The sequence below is a fragment of the Haliaeetus leucocephalus genome, unplaced genomic scaffold (assembly GCF_000737465.1).
Source record: "Haliaeetus leucocephalus isolate CR32 unplaced genomic scaffold, Haliaeetus_leucocephalus-4.0 Scaffold656, whole genome shotgun sequence".
Classification (NCBI taxonomy): domain Eukaryota; kingdom Metazoa; phylum Chordata; class Aves; order Accipitriformes; family Accipitridae; genus Haliaeetus; species Haliaeetus leucocephalus.
Genome location: NW_010973092.1, coordinates 3465065 through 3488755, shown reverse-complemented (window position 1 = coordinate 3488755; position 23691 = coordinate 3465065). Strand labels below are relative to the sequence as shown.

Below are 23691 nucleotides of genomic sequence, written 5' to 3'. Positions count from 1 at the left end.
CTGCTTTTGGGACATCCTCCTCCTGGCTTCACACGGTTACTTCTCGTATCTGCTCTGGTCCCTGTGCCTATTGCCAGCAATACCTGGCCAGTGCAAAACACCACGCAAAGGGATTTTGGTAGAATTTAGAAGCTCTGAACTGGTCTCAGTATTTGGTTTGTGTATGCTCACGCACAGGAAGAAACACAAGAACTGCACATCACATCACGGTTCATTCCTCGAGTAGCTCTACAGTCCATGAGCACTGAGATGCTGCTCCCAGCAAGCAGAAAATCCTCGCACTGGTGACACTCTAAGTGGCTTTTCCATTTAGTATTTAAAGACCACTTTTTCTTTTACGCAGGTTAGTACTCTCGAAACCCCTCCAGTCAATACCGGAGGGCTTACGACCTACATAAAACCAAGTTGCTGCTGTGAAAGGGTCTCTGCAGACACCAACCACCGTTTCTGTGCATGGGCTCTGGTATTACTGCTCAGAAACGAGACTCTGCATTCCAGCTGCTGTAAGACTGCTGGATACTCAAAACCACCCTCACTTGAGATCTGCACTTGAGGGTACTTCAGTTTATAGTTTAACCCTTGAGGAATAATGCCTGAACCGGCACGCTATGCACAGGGCTTTCAGAGGAACAGCTAAAAGGATCACAATGCATTTACTCACCCACAGGCTGAGCGTACACACAGATTTAAGTGGCGTGTTAAACATCTCCAGGCAATTCCAAGCCCTTCAGAACTCACACCATCACTTGGCTTCTGCTTTAATTCTGTCATACGCCTTCTGAGCTCCCTGGTCACAGGTTGCTTTATGATTCCTGACCACAGCGTGTTTGTACCACTCCTCCCATCGCCAGACACGTCCCCTCTTCACAGCACTTAAATACACATTTGCCTTTACCGCCGGGGGTTTTCCCCTGCCGTCAGTCACTTGCAGAGACCAGATTTCCTCTGCTTTCACCCAGGTCAGCAGCATTGCCTCCTTCCAGCAGATTATTACAATAAATGACACTGGGTTGCTCTTCTCACAACTCTTTAAGCTCAGGCCTGAAGCAGGCAACATAAATTTTGAAACAAATCTCTGAGTCTTTATACAGCGAGGCATTAAATAATACAACAGCTTCATGAATTCAGGCAGAATTCATAACTTTGATACAGTTGAAATGTCCTAAACCTTCACTTTATATTTCCATGCCTTGATGTCACAGGGAGCTGATGAGTCTCCAAGGACTTTGCTGCAGTAGAAAGTTGTATTGTTGCAGAACTTAACACGAATCCATAAACCAATACAGTTCGACTGGAGCGAGGACTGGGTGGACACTTATTTCCATATAAAGTAGCTTATTATGGCTTAGTCAGACGTGTTCCCAACCAAGCCAGGAAAAATTGGTATTACTTGTATTGATTTAAATTTAGAGATTAGTTGTAGCGAGGCGGCTTTCTCCTGTAGATGATCGCTGCGATGTGTCGGTGAGGACAGCACAGCAAGGCACCAGCACGGGGACCTCTGTCTCTGGCTGCAGAGGAATTCTCTGCCATCCCTGCAGTGCCTCATCTTGTGCTCAAAATGTTGGTCCTCTCCCTGGTATATGGCTGCACAGCTGGTGTGAATATGCTTGTGCTATACCCTAACATCTGTCTTTACAAAACCACAATGGTTTTACCTTTGCCTTATACACCGCACCTTGACTTCTGATGGGATGTAGCATTGGTAGGAAAAAAGAATGTACAGGAGGGTGTTCAGCTGTTCCATGGATGGAGTGGATAAGCAGCTACTCTTTTGCTAATTTCAGTGATTTTTTCATCAATTAACATCTGTCAGATTCAGAATCCTTCAGATTCATAGATAAAAGTCACTTTAAAAGCTCCAGGTACTGTAAAAAGCAGTAAGTCTATGCTTTTATAAAATCACACAGCATACAAATGACTTTGCTTCAGTAAAAAACTCTGAGCTGTGATTTTGTACGGTATCTTTTGCTACAGAAGAAATATCTAGGATCTAGGTAGTGGCTAACACAAAGAATGGTGGTTGAGGAGATCCCAGTTTGGATGTGTTTTCCTGGTTATTTTAGTGACCTGTTGAGTAACAGCGCGAGAAGAACCCGTTCCGTTCCCTGCGCTTGTTTCGAGTCTCTGCGCTGTGATTAACAGTACTTCACGGCACTTCTGTGAAGCGTTTTGCAAAGTTTTCAGACACAATAAGTCACAGAATTATACGCATTACCATAATTATGCACGTGTAGACCAATGCGTTTTTATTAGTTGAGTAGCCAACCAGGAAAATTTCAGTCCTAATAATAAGTCCTCATAAGTTTAGGCAATGTATTAGATAAGAATGACTTGAAAATATATCTCAGAAAGGTGCTGTCACCTGGTGTTGACACCTGCAGAGAAGACATTTGCCCAAAACAGAAGGATTGGGAGGATGGATCCATCAACACAAGACACGAGGAAGCTCTTTCCCCCAGGACCAGAGTGGGAATAAATGGAAATAATTATTCTGGAGAGTAAGTAACTGAAATTCCTGTTACAAGGACTGTTTTAGCCATAAGCTAGTGAAGAGATGAAAAACTGCCATCAGAATGAAAAGTGCTAGAAGCAGCAGAAACGCATGCAACTGAAAGGTTAGCAATTGGGTAGGAAAAAGGAGAAAAAAACCCTGCAGAATCTTCACTCTCAGCAAAAATTTAAGGAAAAACCCAACAGACTCTGTTTAAAGAAATCGTTTACAGCAATTTTCTTTACTCCCAAGTTATAGCGTGCATGTTCTCATTCCAGATGAATAAGGGAGCCTTTTTGCTGATGCAGAACACATCTTACTAGTTCATTTTCAGTACAATGCACAGAGAATTAGGTGCACAATTCCTCGTAACAAGAATGGAGATTGCGCACGTCTCCTTCCCTCCTGCACATCGCGGAATAAATAACCGGGTGTGTGGGGCAGAGAATGCCAGACACATAACTCTTGCTTTGGTTATCAGGAGTCGAAGGGCTATGGTTAAAATCCATCCTAAAACAGAGGAAATATTTCTCTGCTATAGCAATTCCTCCTATCTACCATTTATAAGACCGATGACCAGCCTCAATATGCAGCAGCTGAATACAAATTGCACAGTTCTGCGCTGTGCAGAACCATCAAAAATAAATGCCTGAATTTTACCTTCTTGGGAAATAATGTAAACATCAGCACAATCACATGTCTTGCTTCCAGTATAATCTCAATCAGGGTGCAATTCAGCTCTGACGGGCTTTTGTAAATATGTGACTGACCTTTTTAAGCATGTGACATGGACTTCAGCGAGGCTTCCCTGGCTTCAATATCTGCCTGATCCTCCGAGGTGATGAGCTCCTTCCATGCTCATTGAGCTCATAAGGATTGAAGAGAACGCAGACTCTCAGAGCTGGGCCCTAAGCACTCAATTCAGCATCTATGAAACAAGCATGACATTGATCCTTGACTTTGATGGACACATGGGTCTAAGCCAGAGGCAGAGCTACATTCAGTCACTTAGGATAGAAATGTGGTTTTTCTTGCAGCAGAAAATACCTTATTGAGAAAATGGTTTATGACAAAACTTTCAGCCTACTTGTAGAATTATAATGTCTGCTGTTTTATAGCTTCTTCTAACTGGAATTTTTTCTTTTATCAAGAAAAAAGGGTATGTCTCTCCAACCGAACTGAACATGCTGGAGCCTTTCCTGGCATTGGGACTATTATTAAAGCCTCCCCCTCTTCAGAGCAGAGTGGCATGTCCAAACCACCCATTGAAAACGGCCCAAACTAACTCTTAAGCCCTGTCTAAGACAGGAATGGTCTGGGACAGTGGAGATCCCAGCTGAAACCATGCTAGAGACCAGCTAACAGCGGAAAGCACAGGCGATGGCACTATTCCCTATTCCGGCACAAACTGGATGGGACGAGTCTCCTGGAAGAGCTCGCACCTTCCCAGCAGCGTCCTCCCACCACCGACCACCACAGCCCCACACCGCCTCAGACAGACAGCTTCTCGGATGCACACACTGGTACATTTTCAACTGCTAATTCCATCGTTGATCCCTACATTAAGGTTTTCAGCTGCAGTAGGCAGGTTTATCGTGCAGCCATCTTTCAGTTACAGCCCGTGGACTTATTTTACGGAGGTCTCCAAGTAATGATTGTGAGGTTTCTAACTGGCTGTCTGAGCTCTGGAGTCCCCCTTTTTTTTTTTAGGAAATAGCTAAAACATGACGCCCTTTTACCAAATAACTGAAACAAACACAATCTCTTTGTTTTTAACTCAAGCTGATGGTGATGAGTTAGATGCAACTGGATTTTGTAATCATCAATGTCTCTTATGAAGAGAAGGTTACCTTATTTAAGTCCTATAACTCTAGTTTCCAGAATTGGTTGACAAGAGAGAGAATCTTCCAGTAAACAAACTGGACCAAATTAATTCCTGAATTATACCCTGTAATAATGAGAGGAGACTGCTCTTGGTGTAAAGCATACACAGCATCATTCCATTCTTTCTCTGTAAAAACAAAACACACTCACCAAGGAACAGAAATAAAATTCAGCAGTGTCTGTATTGCTAAAATGTGCTGTATTTCAGGCTCTCATCAAAAGCTGCGTCTGTGGCATGTCCACGTGCTCATACAATCAGGGCACTCTGAGACTATGCCAGCTACAAATTGTGTTTCGCTTGCCGCTCTAACGAGGAATCGTTTTCATCGCAAACCAAAGAGCAGCCCTGCCTGGAGTTCCTGTCTCTGAGCCTCTTCGTGCATCTATAAATAGCAAATCATCAACTCACCTCCTCTGAGCTCATCACACACCCCCTTACTTCACCGCCTGCCTGTTTGTTGAAGCTGTCACCGTGACTCAGATCTCCCCTATCAGATTCCCTGTGCAGGGAGATTCCCCATACATTATATGGCATCGTGAAGCTATTAATCTACTTAGGTTTATATCACCTAAGCTGCTTAGGTTTCTATCACCAGAAGTGATATGCTGTTGAAGGACCTGACATTTGAAGCAATGTAATTACAATTTAAGGTCTCAGAGCTCCGAACCACTTAAGGTAACAGAGAGGGTCTGCATCGTTTTGACGACAACACTGAGGGAAAAAAAAGCGTCAAATCCCAGACAAATGTCATACACAAAAACAATGACAAATACAAAGCTGTGACCATGTAGGACTGCAACTTTTCACTGATCCTCTTGCAAAATTCCCTACAATCTAAGCTACTGGGTATCAATCTCTTTCCATGACACCCAGCCCCCCTGCTCAACAAAATTATTATTATTTACACTGTAAAGCAAAATACTCTGTTATTCTTTGCTTAAGAAATACAGTGATGAAAAAAGATGTTTCTCATTGTAATAGACTGTTAATTTTCAGACTTTTATGATAATTGCTGAAATAACTGTAACTTCACCACCAATCTAATCTAGCTTTCAAACTCCAATAATGGTATTACTCATGTATTCATCAAACTGGATTCATTCACTGGATTGTTTGCACTAGAAATCTCCAGATAACCTGCTTACTCAGTGACGCTAGAGATATCTGTCAGGCCCTAATAGTTCATTTCCTGAATAAATGTTTCATAGGCTCCATACTCTGAATGTGAAAAGAGTAAAATATTCTTTTGATCATTCATTTGAAATATTTTCTTCGTCCTTTAAAAATGAATGCAAACCAGCATGCAGTCAGCAGTAAGACAATTAACTTGGTTAAACCAATATACAGAGATTTAATGACATTCTTTAAGGTGATATAAAACCAAAGAGTCTCACTCTTCTCCTGCATAAACCTGACCTCTATTTTACCAGGTTTATGGATGAAATGTCCCTGAAGATGCTGCCCAAACTTTCCATTCAAGCTGAGTGCTCACAGCTAGTCTCGATGCCATAGCTAGCTGGCACATACCATACACTCAATGTCTGGGCAGTCCCACCCTTGAGATCCAGGGCAGATTTTAAGATTTGTACCTGTACATGCCCAGCATTTCACCAATTAATATTGCTGTGAGTCCTGCCCTGCTCATGCCAAATTCAGAAACAAGATGTCTCATGATTGACCCAAAGGATCTGTTTCTCATGAAATAAAAATAATAGAAAATTCTGTATTTGTTAACCCACACAGAAATGCTGTGATATTAATACCTACAAAAGCACGAGGAAGGCGTAATTACAAGTGTTGCGAGTCCATCCCTCTTTAAGTGCATGTGCATCAGTAGAGCTAGAGAGCCAGCATGAGAGCTAGGCTGCTTTTCGTGTTGAATCTCCGTAACTCCTACCTGCTTGGTAAGCAAACACAGTTTGTGGGAAAGAACAAAAACAAGCAGCAATTTAACTTGGAGTACTTTAGAATACTTTGAAGAATCCTCTTAGAAATACAGAACTGCAGAAAAACAGAGGTGGAGATCACCTGGTCTATGAAAACCATATTGTGTAACCTGGCTTTGGAGCTGAGATGCACCCACTGAGGACAATTTGGCTTCTTACTTCAGGTGCACATAACTCTGTAATTATATTTTTTAATGAAATGTATAAATCACCAAACTTATCTATTTATTTATTACAGTGTTTGATAGTTGATTAGCAATAGTGAGACCACTAGCTTTCTTGGCAGTAATTATTATTTTGTTATTTTCTTTCCTTCTGTGCCTGACTCTGTTCCCGGTCATTACCTGCCTTATACTTGGGCTGAAAGCCCTTCGGAATAAAGACAACGCACTGGTTTTGTTTGTGTAGAGCCCATAGCATGTAGGCTCCTGGCCATGACCAGGAGTCTGAGACACTATAATAATTCAAATACTAATATGCCAACAGAATCCAATGTCATACATTGAGAACTTGTTTCCCCTCTGCTTTAAAACACCAATAAATAAGAATTTTACTTGTGGTGTTGCTTATTTTGTTATGTATTTTTATCAAGGGAGCCAGTTGCTACAAGTAGAAGCCTGAGCTGGTTAAAGCTTATTTCAAGTTCATTTAAAATAAAGCACTCTCTCTCTAGACTCATACGTCTTTACAAAGAAAATGGCAAGCAATCCAGAACATTCAAAGCATAACGACATTCAGATGTGTCTAGACATAAATAGCAACTTCTAAACCAAGAATTTGCCTCTGGAGTCTTTTCAGTAGGCCCTCAAATAGAAAATATTTAAAGGGAGATCATGATAGTATAATTTCTCTTTGTTTGAGGCAAGGATGGAGTGAATGTGTCATAAGGCACTAAGAAAGAACAAGAGAAATCTCAGTGAGCCAAAATGAAAGGACTTCATTATAGACAAAATCCTCACTCCATTTAAATCAATCATAAATCTGTTGACTTCAGTAGCCAAGGATTTCATGACACAGCTTCAACCAAAAACAATTTTCAGCACCATATTGTACAATTTGAGGCCTCGATTTTCTCTTTTTCTGTAAATTACTAAGGATCTTCATACACAAGAGCTGCAGGATCCGGCCATATGCCTATGGCAGAGCCCCCACTGGAAGCCGTGGCTGGAGCAGGGCTCACCAGCAGCTTCCAACAACCCCTTGAGCAATATCGCAAACTTCCAGAATGGAAAAACTCTTTCTAAATGTGAGTATTACTTGGGATTTCTTTGTGTGTTAGTAAATCATTGGAATGTCACTGCTAACAAGTTAGTGTTTTAACAAATTTACATTAAAGGGTGCCCTCAAGAATAGCTGGCACACAACCGGCGATAGGGAGGCACTAACACTACCTGCTAACAGCACCCAGTCGTACCACCGCTGACCTCTCCCAAGCAGGAGATGTGGGAGACTGAAACACTCTCCTCACATCCCGGTTTCCAGGGAAAGACACCAGCAATGAGTGAAAGAAGGAGAGATCCGCCTTTGCCTCGTGGGTTATCACACTGCAACCACACACACCCCCCCTTATCTACAAACACAACAAGCTTGAAGCAGATGAATCGCAATGCAAAGACCTGTAACTTCTCCCGGTTTATTTCTTTATACAGAAGAGCAAGCACACAAACAAAACTAGGAACAACAAATTGAGTTCTCCAGTCTACTCCCTTTCCCACTTAATAAACGGTATGCTTTGCTACCACTTAATTCAATGGAAAAATTCCTTTAGGTCTCCATGGGAACAGCATTGGGTCTATAATACTTAACTATAAGTACCAAATTCTATAAGCTTTGGCTGAAACTTTTTAGTGTCCTTTTAAAGATCTCTGCGGATAAAGAACTTCAGGCTCTGCAGTCAATAAAGTCAATGAAGCAGCTTTCACAGGCATCAAAAGTTCACTTTCAAACTTTTCTACAAAATAGTTACTGGAATTTGGGGAAAGCGAGCACAAAGAAAACACTGTAATAACTAACACAATGACCCTTTCAACAAGGAAAGTGAGCAGCCTTTTTAATGAAATTGGACTTAACATACGTTTGGACCAGACAGTGAAAGGAAATCTCTCACCAGCACATCACAAGGGCAATAATGTGTAAACAGATAATAGCAAGAGCTGTGTGGTTCATAATTAATTCAAAAGAGATGGCATTTCTGCCTTCTTCTAGGTTTTGGTCAGTCATTGAAGACAATTTCCCTCTCAGTCTGTGTGAAGTACTGTATTTCAGAACTAAATCCTTCTATTCTCATATAACGTGAAGTAATAAAGATAACAATATTTGCATTTCCTGGACATTGTACTTGTGTGGCAGAATTCTGGACAAAACCCTGAACCCATAATCTTCTCTTCACATCCAAATAAACTTCAGAATGAACAGAAATATAAATAATACATAAGTGTTGATGATAATGAACAGTGTTATTAATAATCTGACGCTGAAACCAAGCAGTTCAAAATTCAACTCCGCTTTGAAAAGAATGTGGAAGTGTTCACTGATTTGTAAGCAAAGGTTTATCTAGGATAAAAATGAACGTGGGTCTCAGATGCTTGGGATGACCTTACTTTGACCAACTAGTTCCCTGATGAATATGTATTTAGGTTCCCCTTTGTGCCCAAGCTCCAGGGGTGCAGAGGTGTTGCGGTGCCAGGTAGAGCCTCTGCTCCGGCTGCAGTATCCTTTCCAGCTTCACGGCTCCCCAGCTCAGCCTATGGTATGTGTACCAAATTGGCAGCTGTCAGAATTATTCAGCTTAGAAATGAATCAGACACGGCAGTTAACGACCCAAATTGAAAAACAAGGAAAGAAACACAAGATCTTTTCAGTTACACGGGTTGAGGACTGATTACCCTGTGCTACAGGTGGAGGCTTGGGTAAGCGAAGCCTACCCACCTTCAATGCTAACGGCCTCTACAGCGAGGTCTCTAATAAATCAGTCAGCGCCATCATACCATAATACTGCCTTTATACTGTAGTTTGACCCAGCCCTGGCACATGTTTAAGGGCAAAAATAATTTATTTTATGACATCACTGAATTCCTGATTAAAACATTCACATGCTGGGATTTTAAAATGCACTTTCTTTTACTAACATTTTCGCTAGCTCAGAAAATCCCACGCTACGTGCTTTGACCACATCATAAAGAAAAAGGCTTCATTTTGGATGCTGAACAACATACACTGTTTAAGAGTAGCATGTTTACTTTCTGGCAGGATACAGCTTTCACACAGACCAGCTCAGAAATACAGCTCTGACACAAGCATTAAGAATGGATTCAGGCAGCCATGGAGGCTGGAACATTACCATTAGTGGGACAGTACCAAACACAGAAGATACCCTGTCTTAAAAATCTTTATTTTCAGTGCAGAAACATGGGAGAATGACAAGAAACCTTTAGGGAATATTGCAATTTCCATAGCTTGTGATGCTAATTACAGTCATTATCACAGAGTCTAAAAAGTTCTGCGTATTTTTTGTTCTCTGCTCATGGTAACTGGGATGTGAGACAAACTCAAGGTGCAATGACAATGTTAAGCAAAAAAAAAACCCCAAACCCAAACCCTAAACCCCAAACCCCATTTGTTTTCAGTACTGCTACCTAATTATTTAAAGTTTCTAAAATAATAAACTCAAAAAGCCCTCTCCTCTCCTATGTACATACATACACATGATCCAAGGTATATTATTTTCTAAAATGACAACTTCTATCCTTTGAATGCACAGCAAAAGCAGAACAGCAGAGGGTTTTTAATGGGTTCTATTCTTTGATTCTACAGATTTAATTTTTTTTTTTTTAGATTTAGCTTCTTTTTTCCTTTGCCTCTTACACCATTTCTTTTAATATAAACAGATTTCTAGATATTAACTGTGAAGAAGACTCACGTTCAACAAAACTGTCCACATGGGTACAATAATACACAATTCTTTGGTCTCCTGGTTTTGGACTGCTTTTATCCCAAAAGCTTTTATGAAATAAAAAGGAACGCCTCCTAAATCACTCACCACTCTGGCTGCATGGCATTCGTATGGCCCAAGGGCTGGATCCAAGCAAGGTTTCTAACAGTGACTAGTGCAACATCTGAGGTTACACCTTCTTTAGAAGTCAGGTGCCCTGAGAAGGATCCGCAGTAGGACATATACCGTATAGGAGACTGCCTTAAATCCTGCACTTCTCTGACCAAAGCCAGTGTGTTCAAAACGCAGGAGGAGGAGGCACCATCCTATTTTCCTACACTTACACAACAGTCAGAGACCTGAGTTTATTCCTCGTCTGAGGAATTTTGAACCCACAGCTCTTCCCTTCCAGGAGAATACCCCAATGCTACAGGGGGACACATGTATTCTGTACTCTGTTGAAGCGCTTCCGTTAGAAAGATTAATGAAATCAGGGGGAGAAGGCCAGATAATTGTTTTACCCAGTGACTTAAATAACAAATTATACAGAGTGCTGGAGCTGGCGCTGCTCACAAACACATGCCTGCCCGCTCATCCGGAGTCTCTGGTCACTCATTTCCCACTTGCAGTCCAACCAGGCTCTCGTTCTTTCCTGCGCCGTGAAGCCCCATCAAAAGGAGAGGTGGAGAAATGCTGCCTTGCCAACTCACACATTACAGCAGATTGTCTGTTGATTACATCTCTCCTCTTCCAAAAAACAACTCTAAACAAATAAGGCATAGTATTTGCCTGGGACAGCTTCCACAAACAGTAAAATGCTCAAATAAAAACACTAGGTAGGAAAGCCTGGCCAGATGAGAAGGCTCTTCCTCTCCTCTGCATTTTTATATACATCAACAGCTGTTCTCACAGAACCTTGACATGCTAAACGCAAAGTATTTAACTATCTGTCTGTGTTATCCTACCTGTTTTATTTTGAATAACTGAATGCCACCGTAGTGATCAGGGAATCTTCCTCTTTTCCTGTAAATTTTTTATTAGGGACCTCCTAATCTCTAAATATTTAAAGCTTTATTTGTTTGACACGTTGAATTAATTGACTATTAATACAAAACCTCCCACAAAGAAGCGACAGATATACCACCTCAAGCTGTGATGTCTTTGCTTCTCACAGCCTAAGGCCTCGATTCTGCAATTACACACATTTATCTGTACTATGGTGAAGAATCCCAATGGGACGACTCACACTAGTGAAGTTAATCACATTTGTGAAGATCTGAGTCCTGTAGTTTTGGCTTGGGACTGTATTTGGATGAGATATCTTCAGGGAACCAAGATCTGAAGAAAGTAGCACCAGCAGTGTAGTGTTTGATGCTTCTTATGAATAACATTAGTACAATAAACCTGAAGGCGAAGGTGTTCTACTTGAAACTGGCTGGGGAATCGCCATGAACGGCTCACACCTACAGCCCTGCCACCAGCTTCCTCTTGACCTACACAAAACTACTGCAGGTCTGGATGCCTGCGCCTGTCCATCTGTAAAATCAGATGAATGACATGCATACACAACACAAAAGCACCAGGAGTAATTTTAAAGTGTCTCCAAAGTGATTTGAGATCTTTATAGGGAATCCCATGGAAAAGAAGTGATTATGAACTGTTTAGTATCAGTGAACCAAAGCCCTGTGAGAAGATATAAAACCAAAATCTGCATACCCATCAGCACTTCCTTAATTAATCCCACCGTCCTAGCAAGCTTAGTGTATTGCATTTCCTAATTAATTAACTAAAAAATCAAGCATCCCAGTACACTAGTTAAGAAATTATCTGTACCACAAAGTTTATTATGACTATACGGTGCTCTTGCAAATCAGTATACTTGAATGCTTCAGTCTAAATTTCGTCGGACTCCTGTTCTGTGTAGCATAAAGAGGGAAATGGCAGTATCTCCTCTTACGCTGCCCATTATCCACGCTCCATACCCATTGTTTTGCCAAGAAAAAGTTCTCGGGATGCCCAGGGGCACTGCGTGCGTTAAGGGTATTCTCGCTTTCTCCTGAAGGACGGGTGGATTACCCCTAATTTGCAGCAGCCGGGTACCAAACCAACGCCAGCACCGCTGAAACCCACCCTGTGCTGCCCCAGACCCATTTCTAAGCGACGCCTTCGCAGGGGGTTTCTCAACGGCCCATTTGTGCCACCGAGCTGCCAACAGCCACAGCTCGTCTGACACCAGGGGACTTCCTGGGGCTTCCCCAGACCGCCTCGGCCTCGCACCGCAGCCGTTTGCCGCCTTCCACCGCTCCCGGGCCTGACTGACAGAGCAGGCCCGGGGGCGGGAGCACGGCCGCCCGGCACCTAAGGCACGAAGGACTGCACAGCCCCGCGGCCCTGCCGCCCGCGGGTGCGGCCTGCAGGGTCTCGGCACCCCCGGGGTCTCGGCACCCCCTGGGTCCCGGCGACCGGCGGGGCCGCGGCCCTGAGGCGATGGCGGAGGCCTCAGGCGCGGCCCGCGGTTCCCCTCAGCCGCGGGCGTGGCTGCACGCAGAGCGCCTGCGCGGGCCCCGCCTCCGCTCCTCCAGGGCAGACGAGGCGTGGGGCAGAGCGGCCGCGCAGGCGCAGGCCTTCCGGTGCCTGCGGAGGCGGGACGGAGGGGGCCCCGGCAACCTCTCCGCCTCAGGAGACCGGCAGGGACCGGGGAGAGCAAAGGCAACGGCCCCAGACCGAACAATCAACAATAAAAATGAACCAGCTGGTGATGTTTTCACACGGGTTTCAGGAGGAATCCGAGTCCAGGCCGGCCAGCGTCAGCCAGCGGGAAGGGCAAAGCGAGGCGTTAGTCAGGCGGAGCGGTGAACGGCGTTCCTTCGCGCCCTAAGCGATGGGCTCGTTTTGCCTGGTAATCAAATTAATTCTCTATCAAGTTTTCACGGGTTTTAACCCGTACCCGGTGAGTATTTTTCACACGTGCTTTGGGACGGCTCGCAGAAGTCACCGATCCTTTTTTCTTCGCCCTCGCCGCTTGCGGGTGGACGCTGCGCCGTCTCCTGCGCACTCGAGGACTCCCACCTCACGGAACGCCGGCTCCTCTGTACCAGCACCTCCCCACGGGTCGTCATCAAAAACCTGGATTTTCGCTATCCTGACGTTCGCATCCCGATTCCGCAGTCATCAAAATCCAGTCAAACTGGGGAATGTCGTGCCCCACCACACCCCAGGAACACAATAATGACCTTCCTCCGTGGGACGGCAGGACATCTTCCACCCGGACTGTAACTACTTACTGTAGGCTCCAAATTCTGCCTACAACGGAGAACGCTCATGCCTTTGCACGCACGCGCGTGCCTATACATTGTGCCTGGGCACAGGCACTCTGAGTTTGCCATGCTGATCGCTAAGTAAACCTCCTTCTGCTCCAGTTATGTTTCTCAGACATACACTGCTTCCACCCCAGATACACAAAAACATTTTCTGAGTTTCATCAACCTATAACTAATCTAAACTGGCTGTTCAGGAATAATCAAATTAACGTGGACTCCAACCAATGGCAAATCTCATCTCACACACATGTCAAATGAACAAAAATAAACACTGAAACAGGAGGCAACATTAAGAAAAATCTTCAAAGTTTACACATTCTTACAAACAGGAAGCTTTTCCATCATATTTGTGAACAAAGTCTTTGCACTGATGCTGCCTTAAGCTACCTAACATTGCTTTGCTGGTAGTACTGTCATTTCACCATAGTCAAAAGGCAACCTGGATCCTTTGGGGTTTCTGTTAATAATTATGCATAGACTGAAGAATTCTTAAACACAAATTCACTGGCTCAAGGAAAGCAAACTGACTTGTCAGGATTGTAGTTTAGTATGACTTCACACAATGGTTTCTAAGCCTTTGCACACTAACTACAGTTTTCTAACAATTCTTATATAAGGTAGAATAGTTTTGCTCCACAAGCTACTGACACAGAATGGTCTGACTAGTATTCTTACTGCAGTTTCTAAACTGAATAGTGCTGCTCCTATAAATTACAGAATGTGAAGTGTGAATTAATATTCCTGTTTCACTGTGTTAATAGAGACTAACTTTTTGGTAATTACTATTGCTGATAAATGACATTTTCTCTTCTAGCTGAAATAAACTTCCACTGCTTTTCAGGCAACACTGAGCTGTATTTTGAGATGGGATTTGGGGGTTTTAATACATATGTAATGCCGGTTTGAATTATGACAAAGGGATTAGTTGTGCTGCTGGGAGAAAAAAAAAAGGCCTAATTCTTTACTGTAGTCATCCAGCCTGGTTTACAGACTACAGTAAGAAATTATCACATCAACATTTACAAGAACAAAACCAAACTTCTTTAAAACTGGCAACCTAAGAATACGTGGAACCTCTGTGATATGGACATGAGACCTGACCATGTGGTACACAGCCAAGTTTTAAAAAGTAACTCCATTAAATCTGCAGGCATGTTTTCTTCTGTTGGCAATTAATTTTTTCCCTACCCCCAAGGGAAACTAATGGGACACCTCTTTAATCATTAGAAGATACTCAAAACTACATTACAGTATCAGTATGTGAATATAGGACAGATTTAGATGACAACATTTTACAACTTGGTAAAATACAATCTCCCTGAAAAATAAAAGTTATTAGAACACATTATCATCAAGCCTGGTCATCCAGGTCCTGTTTGCAACTCTGCTGCTGGTTTAAAGTGGGACTTTCAGCAAAATAGTTACATCTGTTTCCCCATTTGTCAGTTGGCAGCTACCAATACCTCTCTTCCTCATACAACTGAGGAGGCACAGAATCAAGTTAAGCTCTGGTGCAGAAGCAGAGACATCCAGTGAAGACTGTTACATCATGGATTAACTTCTCTGTTTGTAAAGTGCATGGTATAATCAGCACGTACGAAAAGGAAAAATGGACTAAAAATGAGCCCTTTGAAAGAGATACAGAGTGAGAGCAGAATGTCTTGCACTAAGGTTATGTATTTAACAGTTTTACATGAAATATTTATATATAAAAACTTTGTTAAGTGCTTTTTCTCCAATTTAAAAATCTAAAGAATTCAAAAATAAGGCATTCAATATTTGAAAAAGTACAGATTTACAAAATGTGTATATTCTGCCATGAAAACTCCACACCAACATTATACACTTGGAAAAAAATACAAACAGGATATATTACAAATTTATGTAGCAATAACTTAGTTCATACCATGCAATAAAAAGTACGTTAATCAAGATACACAAGCTTTTAAACTTCCTAAACTGGAGGGCTTAATTCCATTTGCAAATGAGTTTTTATGCAAATTCTTAGAACTGTGGCACTTGAAATTTCTGGTAGCCTTTCTATTGAGAGTTAAATTGTACATAATGATTATGAGGATGGAGAGTAACAAAGCAGCTGTTACGAATCATTCCAACTTTGTTCGACAATAGCTGAAACTCTTTTCTCATATTCGCGTTTGTTCTCCTGATAGAGTTGTGCCGCCTGACTGTTTGCTGGACTGTTTGGATTAGGTTCATCAAGCAGAGACTGTAAAAAGGGGAAAACAAAATGTGAGACAAACCAACACATTTTAAATCAGGGAAAAATCAACTTAAAACTTTCAAATCAAATGTGTTTCAGGAGACAGACACGACTCGTAAGAGCCCAACTGAAAAAAAACCCAACAGTTAAACTCATGGTTAGGCACCCACAATTACACTACTGAACCTCAAATTATATATTGCATAAGCATTAGCACTGCGTACACTTCTAGGTTCACAAACCTAACAGATACATGGTCATTTGTGCCAGTTAGCAGTATTGCTAATTGATGGTAACTGATTATTTGGTAATTACACTACTACTGTCATCCAGGACTAAAGAGGGGCTTAAGATGCCTCCTACAAAACTTCCCTGTAGAAAAATAAAAACAATGACACAGGAGAAAAGAAAATGTACATTTTTGATGTGCCAGGCCATTTTTACTTATTCCAAGTAAAGCAGGTTTCAGCAGTATTGTCTCCCTGAGGACTTCATAGGGCAAGACTTCACAATAAAGTCTGGTGTTTCAAACACTAGGCAAATTCCTACATCTGATGTCCTATCTTGACTAAAAACAGTTAAAAAGGAATCCAAATCAGTAACAGTTTTCCTGTAAAAAAGTATCTAATGGCACTTTTGTAGCTCAAAATTAGTAATTACACAGGCCAGCACCTTAACCTTTATTTGATCTAAAAGGCTACTGCTTAGCTCACAGGTATCTGAAGTCCCCCTTGACACAGATACCTGCTAGCCACATCACTGAGCTCCGTATTTGGGAGTAGAGACTAACACCACTACAGTTACTTGCTAAAACAGATGTAAAGTTACCTGAATTGAAGTTAAAATAGATGAAACATCATATGTTGGACTCCAGCGATTCTGAAGAATATCTAAACATATGCTACCATCCGCATAAACTGTAAATACAACATAGATATCATTTAGAAACTATCAGATTTACTTTAGTTTGCTCATTACATACTGTTCAAGGCAGAGCTACTGTTCCAGTTCAGACTGTGCTTAAATTAATGCTTTAGGAAAGAGGACAAGCAGTTACGTCTCACAATTTTCTGTAGTCTGACATCCTGTATTTTGAAGGAGATATATTACTGGCAGTAACAGAACACTTAAGTGGAAGAGAAAGAAGGTCTAAAGATTATGGCACTAGCACAGGAGCTGGCAGACTTGGTTTCTTGCTCCTCTTGTGTGACTGGCCCAGATCCACACAGAGGTGAGGCCTCCCGGAGAGCAGCGAGCCATTTATAGGAGGAGTGGAATCCACTGCACCGGCCGTGGATCTCTCCGTCTGAACGGACTCACGCACTGCATGGCGGGAGTTCTTGCCCCGCTTTCACATACTCTACGCTCACTGTGAGAGACACTAAGGCAGACAACAGAAAATACTGAAAAGTCTGCCTGAAACCCTACTTCTGTCTGGATACTTATCAGTAGTCTTAATAAAGAGCCCGTATGAAACTGAGACTCGCCACTCAAACTTCCTACGCCCTAGCCTTCTAGCTTGTTCATGCCAGTAAAAACCAACAAATGATAAAAACCCTGTCAGAGGCATACTGGCCTGCATGTTACGTGACAGGTGAATGGTTAGATGGCACTGTCTAAAAAGTCACAGCACCGAAGCCAAGGTCAGCCTCTGTTCAAAGAGGGCTCAAGCTACAAGAAAAGCTGAATTGGGCTTATGCTGCAACCCTCAAATTGAATCTATACTCCCCTTTGCTACAGAGGGGCTTGGAAAAGTAGAAGGCATGGTTTGTGTTTTCTGCATGCAGGAATAACTGGATAAAACCTATTAAGTGCTGGAGCAGGAACCATGGCACTCTCTCTCATAAGGCTGCCCTCACCATTGAGTTTGGGTCAGCCTCCTCCTCTGCACTCACCTACAACCGTGCATTGCGACCTTCTTCCTTGTGCTAGTACTGGTTGGTACAGTGAACCAAGCAAAGGCATGGAATGGGCTGAAATCTAGCCTGACAGAAATAAATAACATTTGGCTCGATAGTTCCCTACTCCAATTTACGATGTGGCTGCACATACACGATTGCTGTTAAATGGAAGGGGGCAGGAATCTGCAACCAGAATTGCCTCTTTAAGCCAACCTAAGTGCAGCTGCTGCTGAAAATGCTCACAGGTTTTGCTACAGAGGCTATATATTGATTAGAAAGAGACAGATAGCTGCTTCTTAATAGCATAATAATTCTTAATTTTTCATCAAGCAGTTGCTGTCCCAGGCATCTACTTAGAAGCTAGCAATGAAGAGAGATGGCGAGCTGTTAGGCATTCTGGAGCTTTGCAGAATACATGACCACACCGTAATATTTAATGGGTATTACAGCTAAATAAAAATGATTTACTCACCATTTGGATGGAACATTTTTGATAAAAACCTAACAGTTGGAGGCTTATTTGGATATTCTTCAGAAAATTCTATTACTAGTTTAAAAGTACCTGTCCAAACAAACATAAATACAATCAGATAACCAACACCAAAAGAACACCTCCAGGAACATATACAGCATCAGCTAATTTATCTGCTCCATGATCGGTATTGCTTCTCACCATTATATAAACAAACAACACTGGGTCTGGTTTCTTTTCATATATTTCAAGTGATAATGGAACTACTACTCTAGTGATAGTAATAAACCCAGCAGCAGCTAGGTGGAAGCTTGGAGACTCACTGTACACATGGCAAAGGCAGCTAGATCCAACATCAATCATTCCACCACCCTCACCTTTTTCTGTGACCCAACATGCCGGTTCCATGGACTTCAGTGACTTTAAGGCGTTTCATTAAGAAGGCACTGTGGTGCCAGCAAAGAAACACTGGAATTTCATAATCGGCAGTCTCAGTCTTTGGAGCTCGTGACCGATTCACTGAAAACCTTTATTATGGATCAGTGAATAATTTACTGTAACTCCTCCAACCCAACACAGAGAAAAACCCATCTGCTGCCGATTACTGCAATAATACTATAATTATTAAACTCATTATTCCTCATATGCCTAAGGGAGCTTCATTACACACCAACTTTCATGTTTATGCACAAATTCGGTATTCCCTCCCCCTCACTGAGTTCTATATTCAGAACAATTGAAGATCCTTCACCTGTTCTTCATTAGGAGAACAGAGATGAATCAAACATGCCACAAAGATGAAACCAGAAAAGCACGCTGTCTTGTTGAGCTTAGCTATGGAGATGTGAAAACACATCTGGCAGCATTAGACCAACTTCCCCCACTAAAAGCTCTAGTGTATATGTATAAACAAGTCTTGGTATAAGCACTGTTTCATAGCTTTCTAACCATCATCAGTATGACAAGACATTGCTTATATCAAAATACATATTTTTATAGTCAATGAGACCTTACTCCTTCACTTGCTTGCTTAGTTTGTTCCAGATTATATACAGACAACATCTATTATTTTTTCAAAGCAGAACAATGTTCATACTGGCAATATTTATAAGAATGACAGAGGATATAAAAGTTAGCGGCTTACCATCTTCAAAAGGTGTCCCTTCCGGCCTGAAAGGTTTTAAAAATAAACTCCAGTTAAAAATGATCATTACCTACTTCTTAACAGGCACAATGAATTTGTATCATCTTCTTCATCCTCCCCAAGACATAGGTAGAGGCAATAACTTAAATATTTAGAGAAGTATCCAGAGGCAACCTCTGAGAGCTTTGGCGTATCTAAGATACTTTCCCATAGCCAGTCTGCTAGTTGAGATATCTACTTTATCATCATGCCAAACAATACATATGCCATTATGTGACTAGATTGGAATTACTGAGCAAATTACTAGCAAGCATTCTTCAGTTTTATGAAAGGATACTAAGCCAGTTCCTGTTCTGTAGGATATCTAACGTAACTTCCTAGACAGAACCGGTACCATGTTCTACTGGGAATCAATCCAATCAATGCTAATACAGCTGGATTTAACAGCCGAGAACATGCGGCTCTTATGTACTTTAAAGAGGAAGCCTGCTTTTTCATAACACAACTCCTACACAGTCTAACCTATTTCTTAAGCCATATGCAAGCTTTATTCAAAAAAGATGAACAAATTCTAAATTTTTCTTTCCTATGCATTCTGTATTACCCCTGAAAACAGATTCTTACCACAACAGCACACTTGGTCATTTTTCCAAGTTTCCTGACTTCATGTACATAAAATAAGAGAATCATTGTAAAAACAAAACCCAGGTTTTGTTATATTTAGCCCTTTGATATAGAGTTTTATAGTGATCAAAAACTCTTACCCAAATATAACTGCATTCCATTGCATTATATTATTCTCAGATGGTGCACCACTGACACCCACAGGAGGGTCTTCTTGCAATCTAAGAATTACAAATATAGAAAAACAAGCCTTATATAAATGAAATACTTCCACCTGCAAGTATAATTTAACAGTAATATCCAGAATTTGTAAATATTTTCTCATTCCAAATCAGAAGGTACACAAAGCATTACACACAGATTATCAATACTCTGCAAGACAAACCTACAAGGTGATGCACATCGAGATTTTCTCATGTATTACACCAACACGCTACAACAACCCAACAGGTTAGATTAAGTGTGCAGGGAACAAAGCATTAACTCTAAGAATAATTTAAAGCACCACATACAGCTGGGATTTACAGTACGAGATAGCGAACTGTGGAAGAGCAATTGTTGCTGGCTGCCACAATGAAGAGAACAAATCGCAGCCACAAACAGGAGCTGAAAACCAGCCAGTGACACTTACACAGCCTACTTGCTGGGACTAAGCGCAAGGGACCGTCAGTGGAGCTTTTCCTGCATTCCCAGATCCGTATGTGCATGTGGCTAAATTTGGTATAAGCCTATTTTGACTGGCAAGCTGACTGCTTCAAAAGGGAGCATGGGGAAAACCTGTGTACTGCTCCCTCTTACCAGTTCAACAAACGTGTTTCTCTAAAGTAATCATGTAAACATTTTGAATTCTTTCTAGTTCCTTAATCCTTGGACTAAGGAAAAGCACGTTACGTATCGAAAGCCCCATAAACTTGGGCCAGACAGAAATATATATTGCAACCAAAGAACCAAAGGATGCAGATACTGTCCTTCTGCCCATCCTTCTGTATACCAATGTTTCTGCTTAAAGGTCACCTAAGACCCTGAACAACACAAATCAGGAAGCCCCAATCACCTGATGAGCAATTTGCCTGATCAAACCCCTTTGGTGACAGCTGCTACCCACCCCACATATTCAGCCTCAAGTTACACAAGAATAAAGAAAATGCAGTGACTGCCCTTGCTTCAAAAGCAATTCTTCAGCGTTAATATGAGGTTTGACCACATCACAGTACACTGTTATGAGCAAGTCGCCACCAAAAGCCCTGCAGACCAAGGGACAAATTCTAACTAAATGTCAGTGTGTAAACGCACATGTATTCATAGCTGACACTGGTATACAGCCAGTCAATTCTCCTGCACTTGCACTGCCTAAGTCTGTGGTAAAACTGCATGTGTATATGGACGCTGAGCAATGGCATTGCCCTACAGAGACAGCCCAGAAGCAGGGCTTGCTCCATTTGCAGCTCGGATCGCCTCTGAACTCTGTGTTTACATCCTTGCTCTCCGAGCACACACAGTTCAGACAGCTTAGTATCAACAGCATAAACCACCTACTATTTTGGTCAGGGTGAGCAGGAACAGGACTTCTTCCTATGTGACAGCCAGGCTGTACGCCAACAATGCCTAAGCGTTCAGCCTGACAAATGCATCTGAAGGATGACTTTGGTTTTTAGATCAATTTAAAAGCTCACGTGCACCCTGCTGTCAAAGGGTCTAACTACAGAAAGGTTGCGGCAAGGACTGGAAATGAGCCTGATCTGAACACGGCCCAGAAATCTTTAACAGCTAGGGAAAAGGTAGTATTTGTAGCCCCTTTTCTAACAGGAAAAAACCAACCAAACAAAAAACCCCCTTATTTTTCTGTTGGTTTAGTCAAACAAATTAGAGGAGATACAAAATCTGTTGAAATGTTCTCTCTCCACTGCTCTTGACAATCACAGTTTGCAAAAGGAGTTTATATTTAAAGAAGTGAATCAGAGTTCACAGCACAGTCTGATTTTTCAGTATGAGGTACAAGTAACATAAGGCTGAACAAATACATAACTTACAGTAGGAAAGAGAAGAGTAAAAAAAACTGACATGAAAAAGTTACATAAGTTTTAGGGTATCAAAGTTGTCATTTATTTGATAAATAAATTTGATTTGTTTTGTGTTTACTTGGCTATACTTCACAGCTTTAGTCTTCTCTCCAGCTTAAATTTCAAAATTATTAAACCAGTCCTTCTACAATTATAAAATCATAAAACCCACATCTGATTGCAATCTCGAAGAATTACTTAAGTCTCTCACCCTGAAAAAAATCACTGGTTCATGTCATCTGTGTAACTGAATACAATAAAAAAGACTGAATATCCTGTTTTGATTTGAACAGGAATCAAGCAACACCCACTTAGCAAACACCAACACCCAAACACAACAGAAGAGGTTGGCTCCACATCTCAAAAACATCCAACTTTTTGTAGATTCACAAATCAGGCTTTTACCACTGTAGCTTTACATGCAGTCACATAAAGCAACTACAATACACATCAACTGTTTACTGATGTATTTTCAGGTACTGGTATAACATAGCTAAAAAAAGAGACACTATCAAAGCTGACTCATCAACAACTTACGAGTGACTCCAGTCCAGGGAAATCACACGACATATTGTAAAGCTTACAGAAGAACCCCCCACCTTTTTCTGTGCTCTCGGTTATAAGTGTGTTTACATGTCAGACTGGAAAGAAATTATTCTAGAGTCTGTGGTTCGGTCATTAGCATTTAAAAGAGTGCAACTAATAACTGCTTCTGTAGCAGTTTGTATATATTATACAGAAGATTCCTCATGACTGAAAACCTTAAACAGAATAGCATGCGCATAAAAACATTAAAGGGCGTTTTGCTTTTTATTACATACAGGCAAACGAAGCGTTTGCCAACTCTTGGCGCTTTGTTTTTAGATGCCCGTCCCGAACAGTACTTCTCTTCGGAGACCGTCAGCCCGAGCGGCCCCAAACGGATCTAAAGCCCGGTCTGTTCAGAAAACCGGGCCAAACACCTTCGGTATGCAAAGGGAAGGGACGGGGGTGCGGGAAGCACGGCGCAAGCCTTCGGCCTCGGCCAGCTCCGCACCGCCGGGCCCTCCTAGGGCAAGGGCACCTGTAAAACACACTCGCACCCAACCTAACCTGTAAAACACCCCCACCGAACCCCGACACCTGACAGCCCGCCGCCAACAGCCCGTCTCCCACCCCCCCATCCCCCCGAGGAGGCTCCCCCGACCCCCGCAGGCGGCGAGGCCGGGTCTGCCCGTGTTTTGAAGGCACCAACTTCAACTTTTATCCTCAGACGCCCCCAGCCGTCGGCTCACGGGCGAGGCGGGGCGGCCGGGGCCGCGGCGCCCAGCACAAACAAAGCCGGCCCTGCCCGGCGGGACCCCCCCCCGGCAGGTACGGGGAGGGCTCCCCGAAGCGGAGCGGGGGGGAACGGGCGAAGCCGCTGGCTGGGAGCGCACCCCTTCCCCGCCGCCCCCACCGGGGAGGACCCAGGGAAGGGGGGCTCGGTGCCAGCCCCCGTCCCCAGCACAAAGGAGCTGGGGCCGGAGGGAACGGCCCGGGACACGCCGTGTCCCGTCCCCCCCCGGCTCCTCGCCCTGCCGCTGCCCGCGGGCACAGCCCCTTCCCTTCACCGGGGCAGCAGCCCGGCGGTGCGACCCCGAACCCCGGCCCCGCAAACAGCCGGGTCAGGCCCGCAGCCGGGCGGCTCCGGCTCTACCCGGGCAGCGGCGGC

At 42.8% G+C, this 23691-nt stretch overlaps 1 protein-coding gene across 1 annotated transcript in view; it reads right to left on the bottom strand.

The window, feature by feature from the left end:
* Nucleotides 1-15233: 15233 nt before the first annotated feature.
* The window catches only part of UBE2B (ubiquitin-conjugating enzyme E2B), an 8796-nt gene continuing 338 nt past the window's right edge, over nucleotides 15234-23691 (bottom strand). The window contains exons 2-6 of the mRNA XM_010578847.1: nucleotides 20079-20159; nucleotides 19315-19340; nucleotides 18171-18260; nucleotides 16626-16714; nucleotides 15234-15803 (exon numbers count right to left, since the gene is read on the bottom strand). Coding sequence (XP_010577149.1) covers nucleotides 15675-15803; nucleotides 16626-16714; nucleotides 18171-18260; nucleotides 19315-19340; nucleotides 20079-20104 — 360 coding nt within the window. The 5' untranslated portion in view covers nucleotides 20105-20159 and the 3' untranslated portion in view covers nucleotides 15234-15674. The remainder of the gene's footprint in view (nucleotides 15804-16625; nucleotides 16715-18170; nucleotides 18261-19314; nucleotides 19341-20078; nucleotides 20160-23691) is intronic.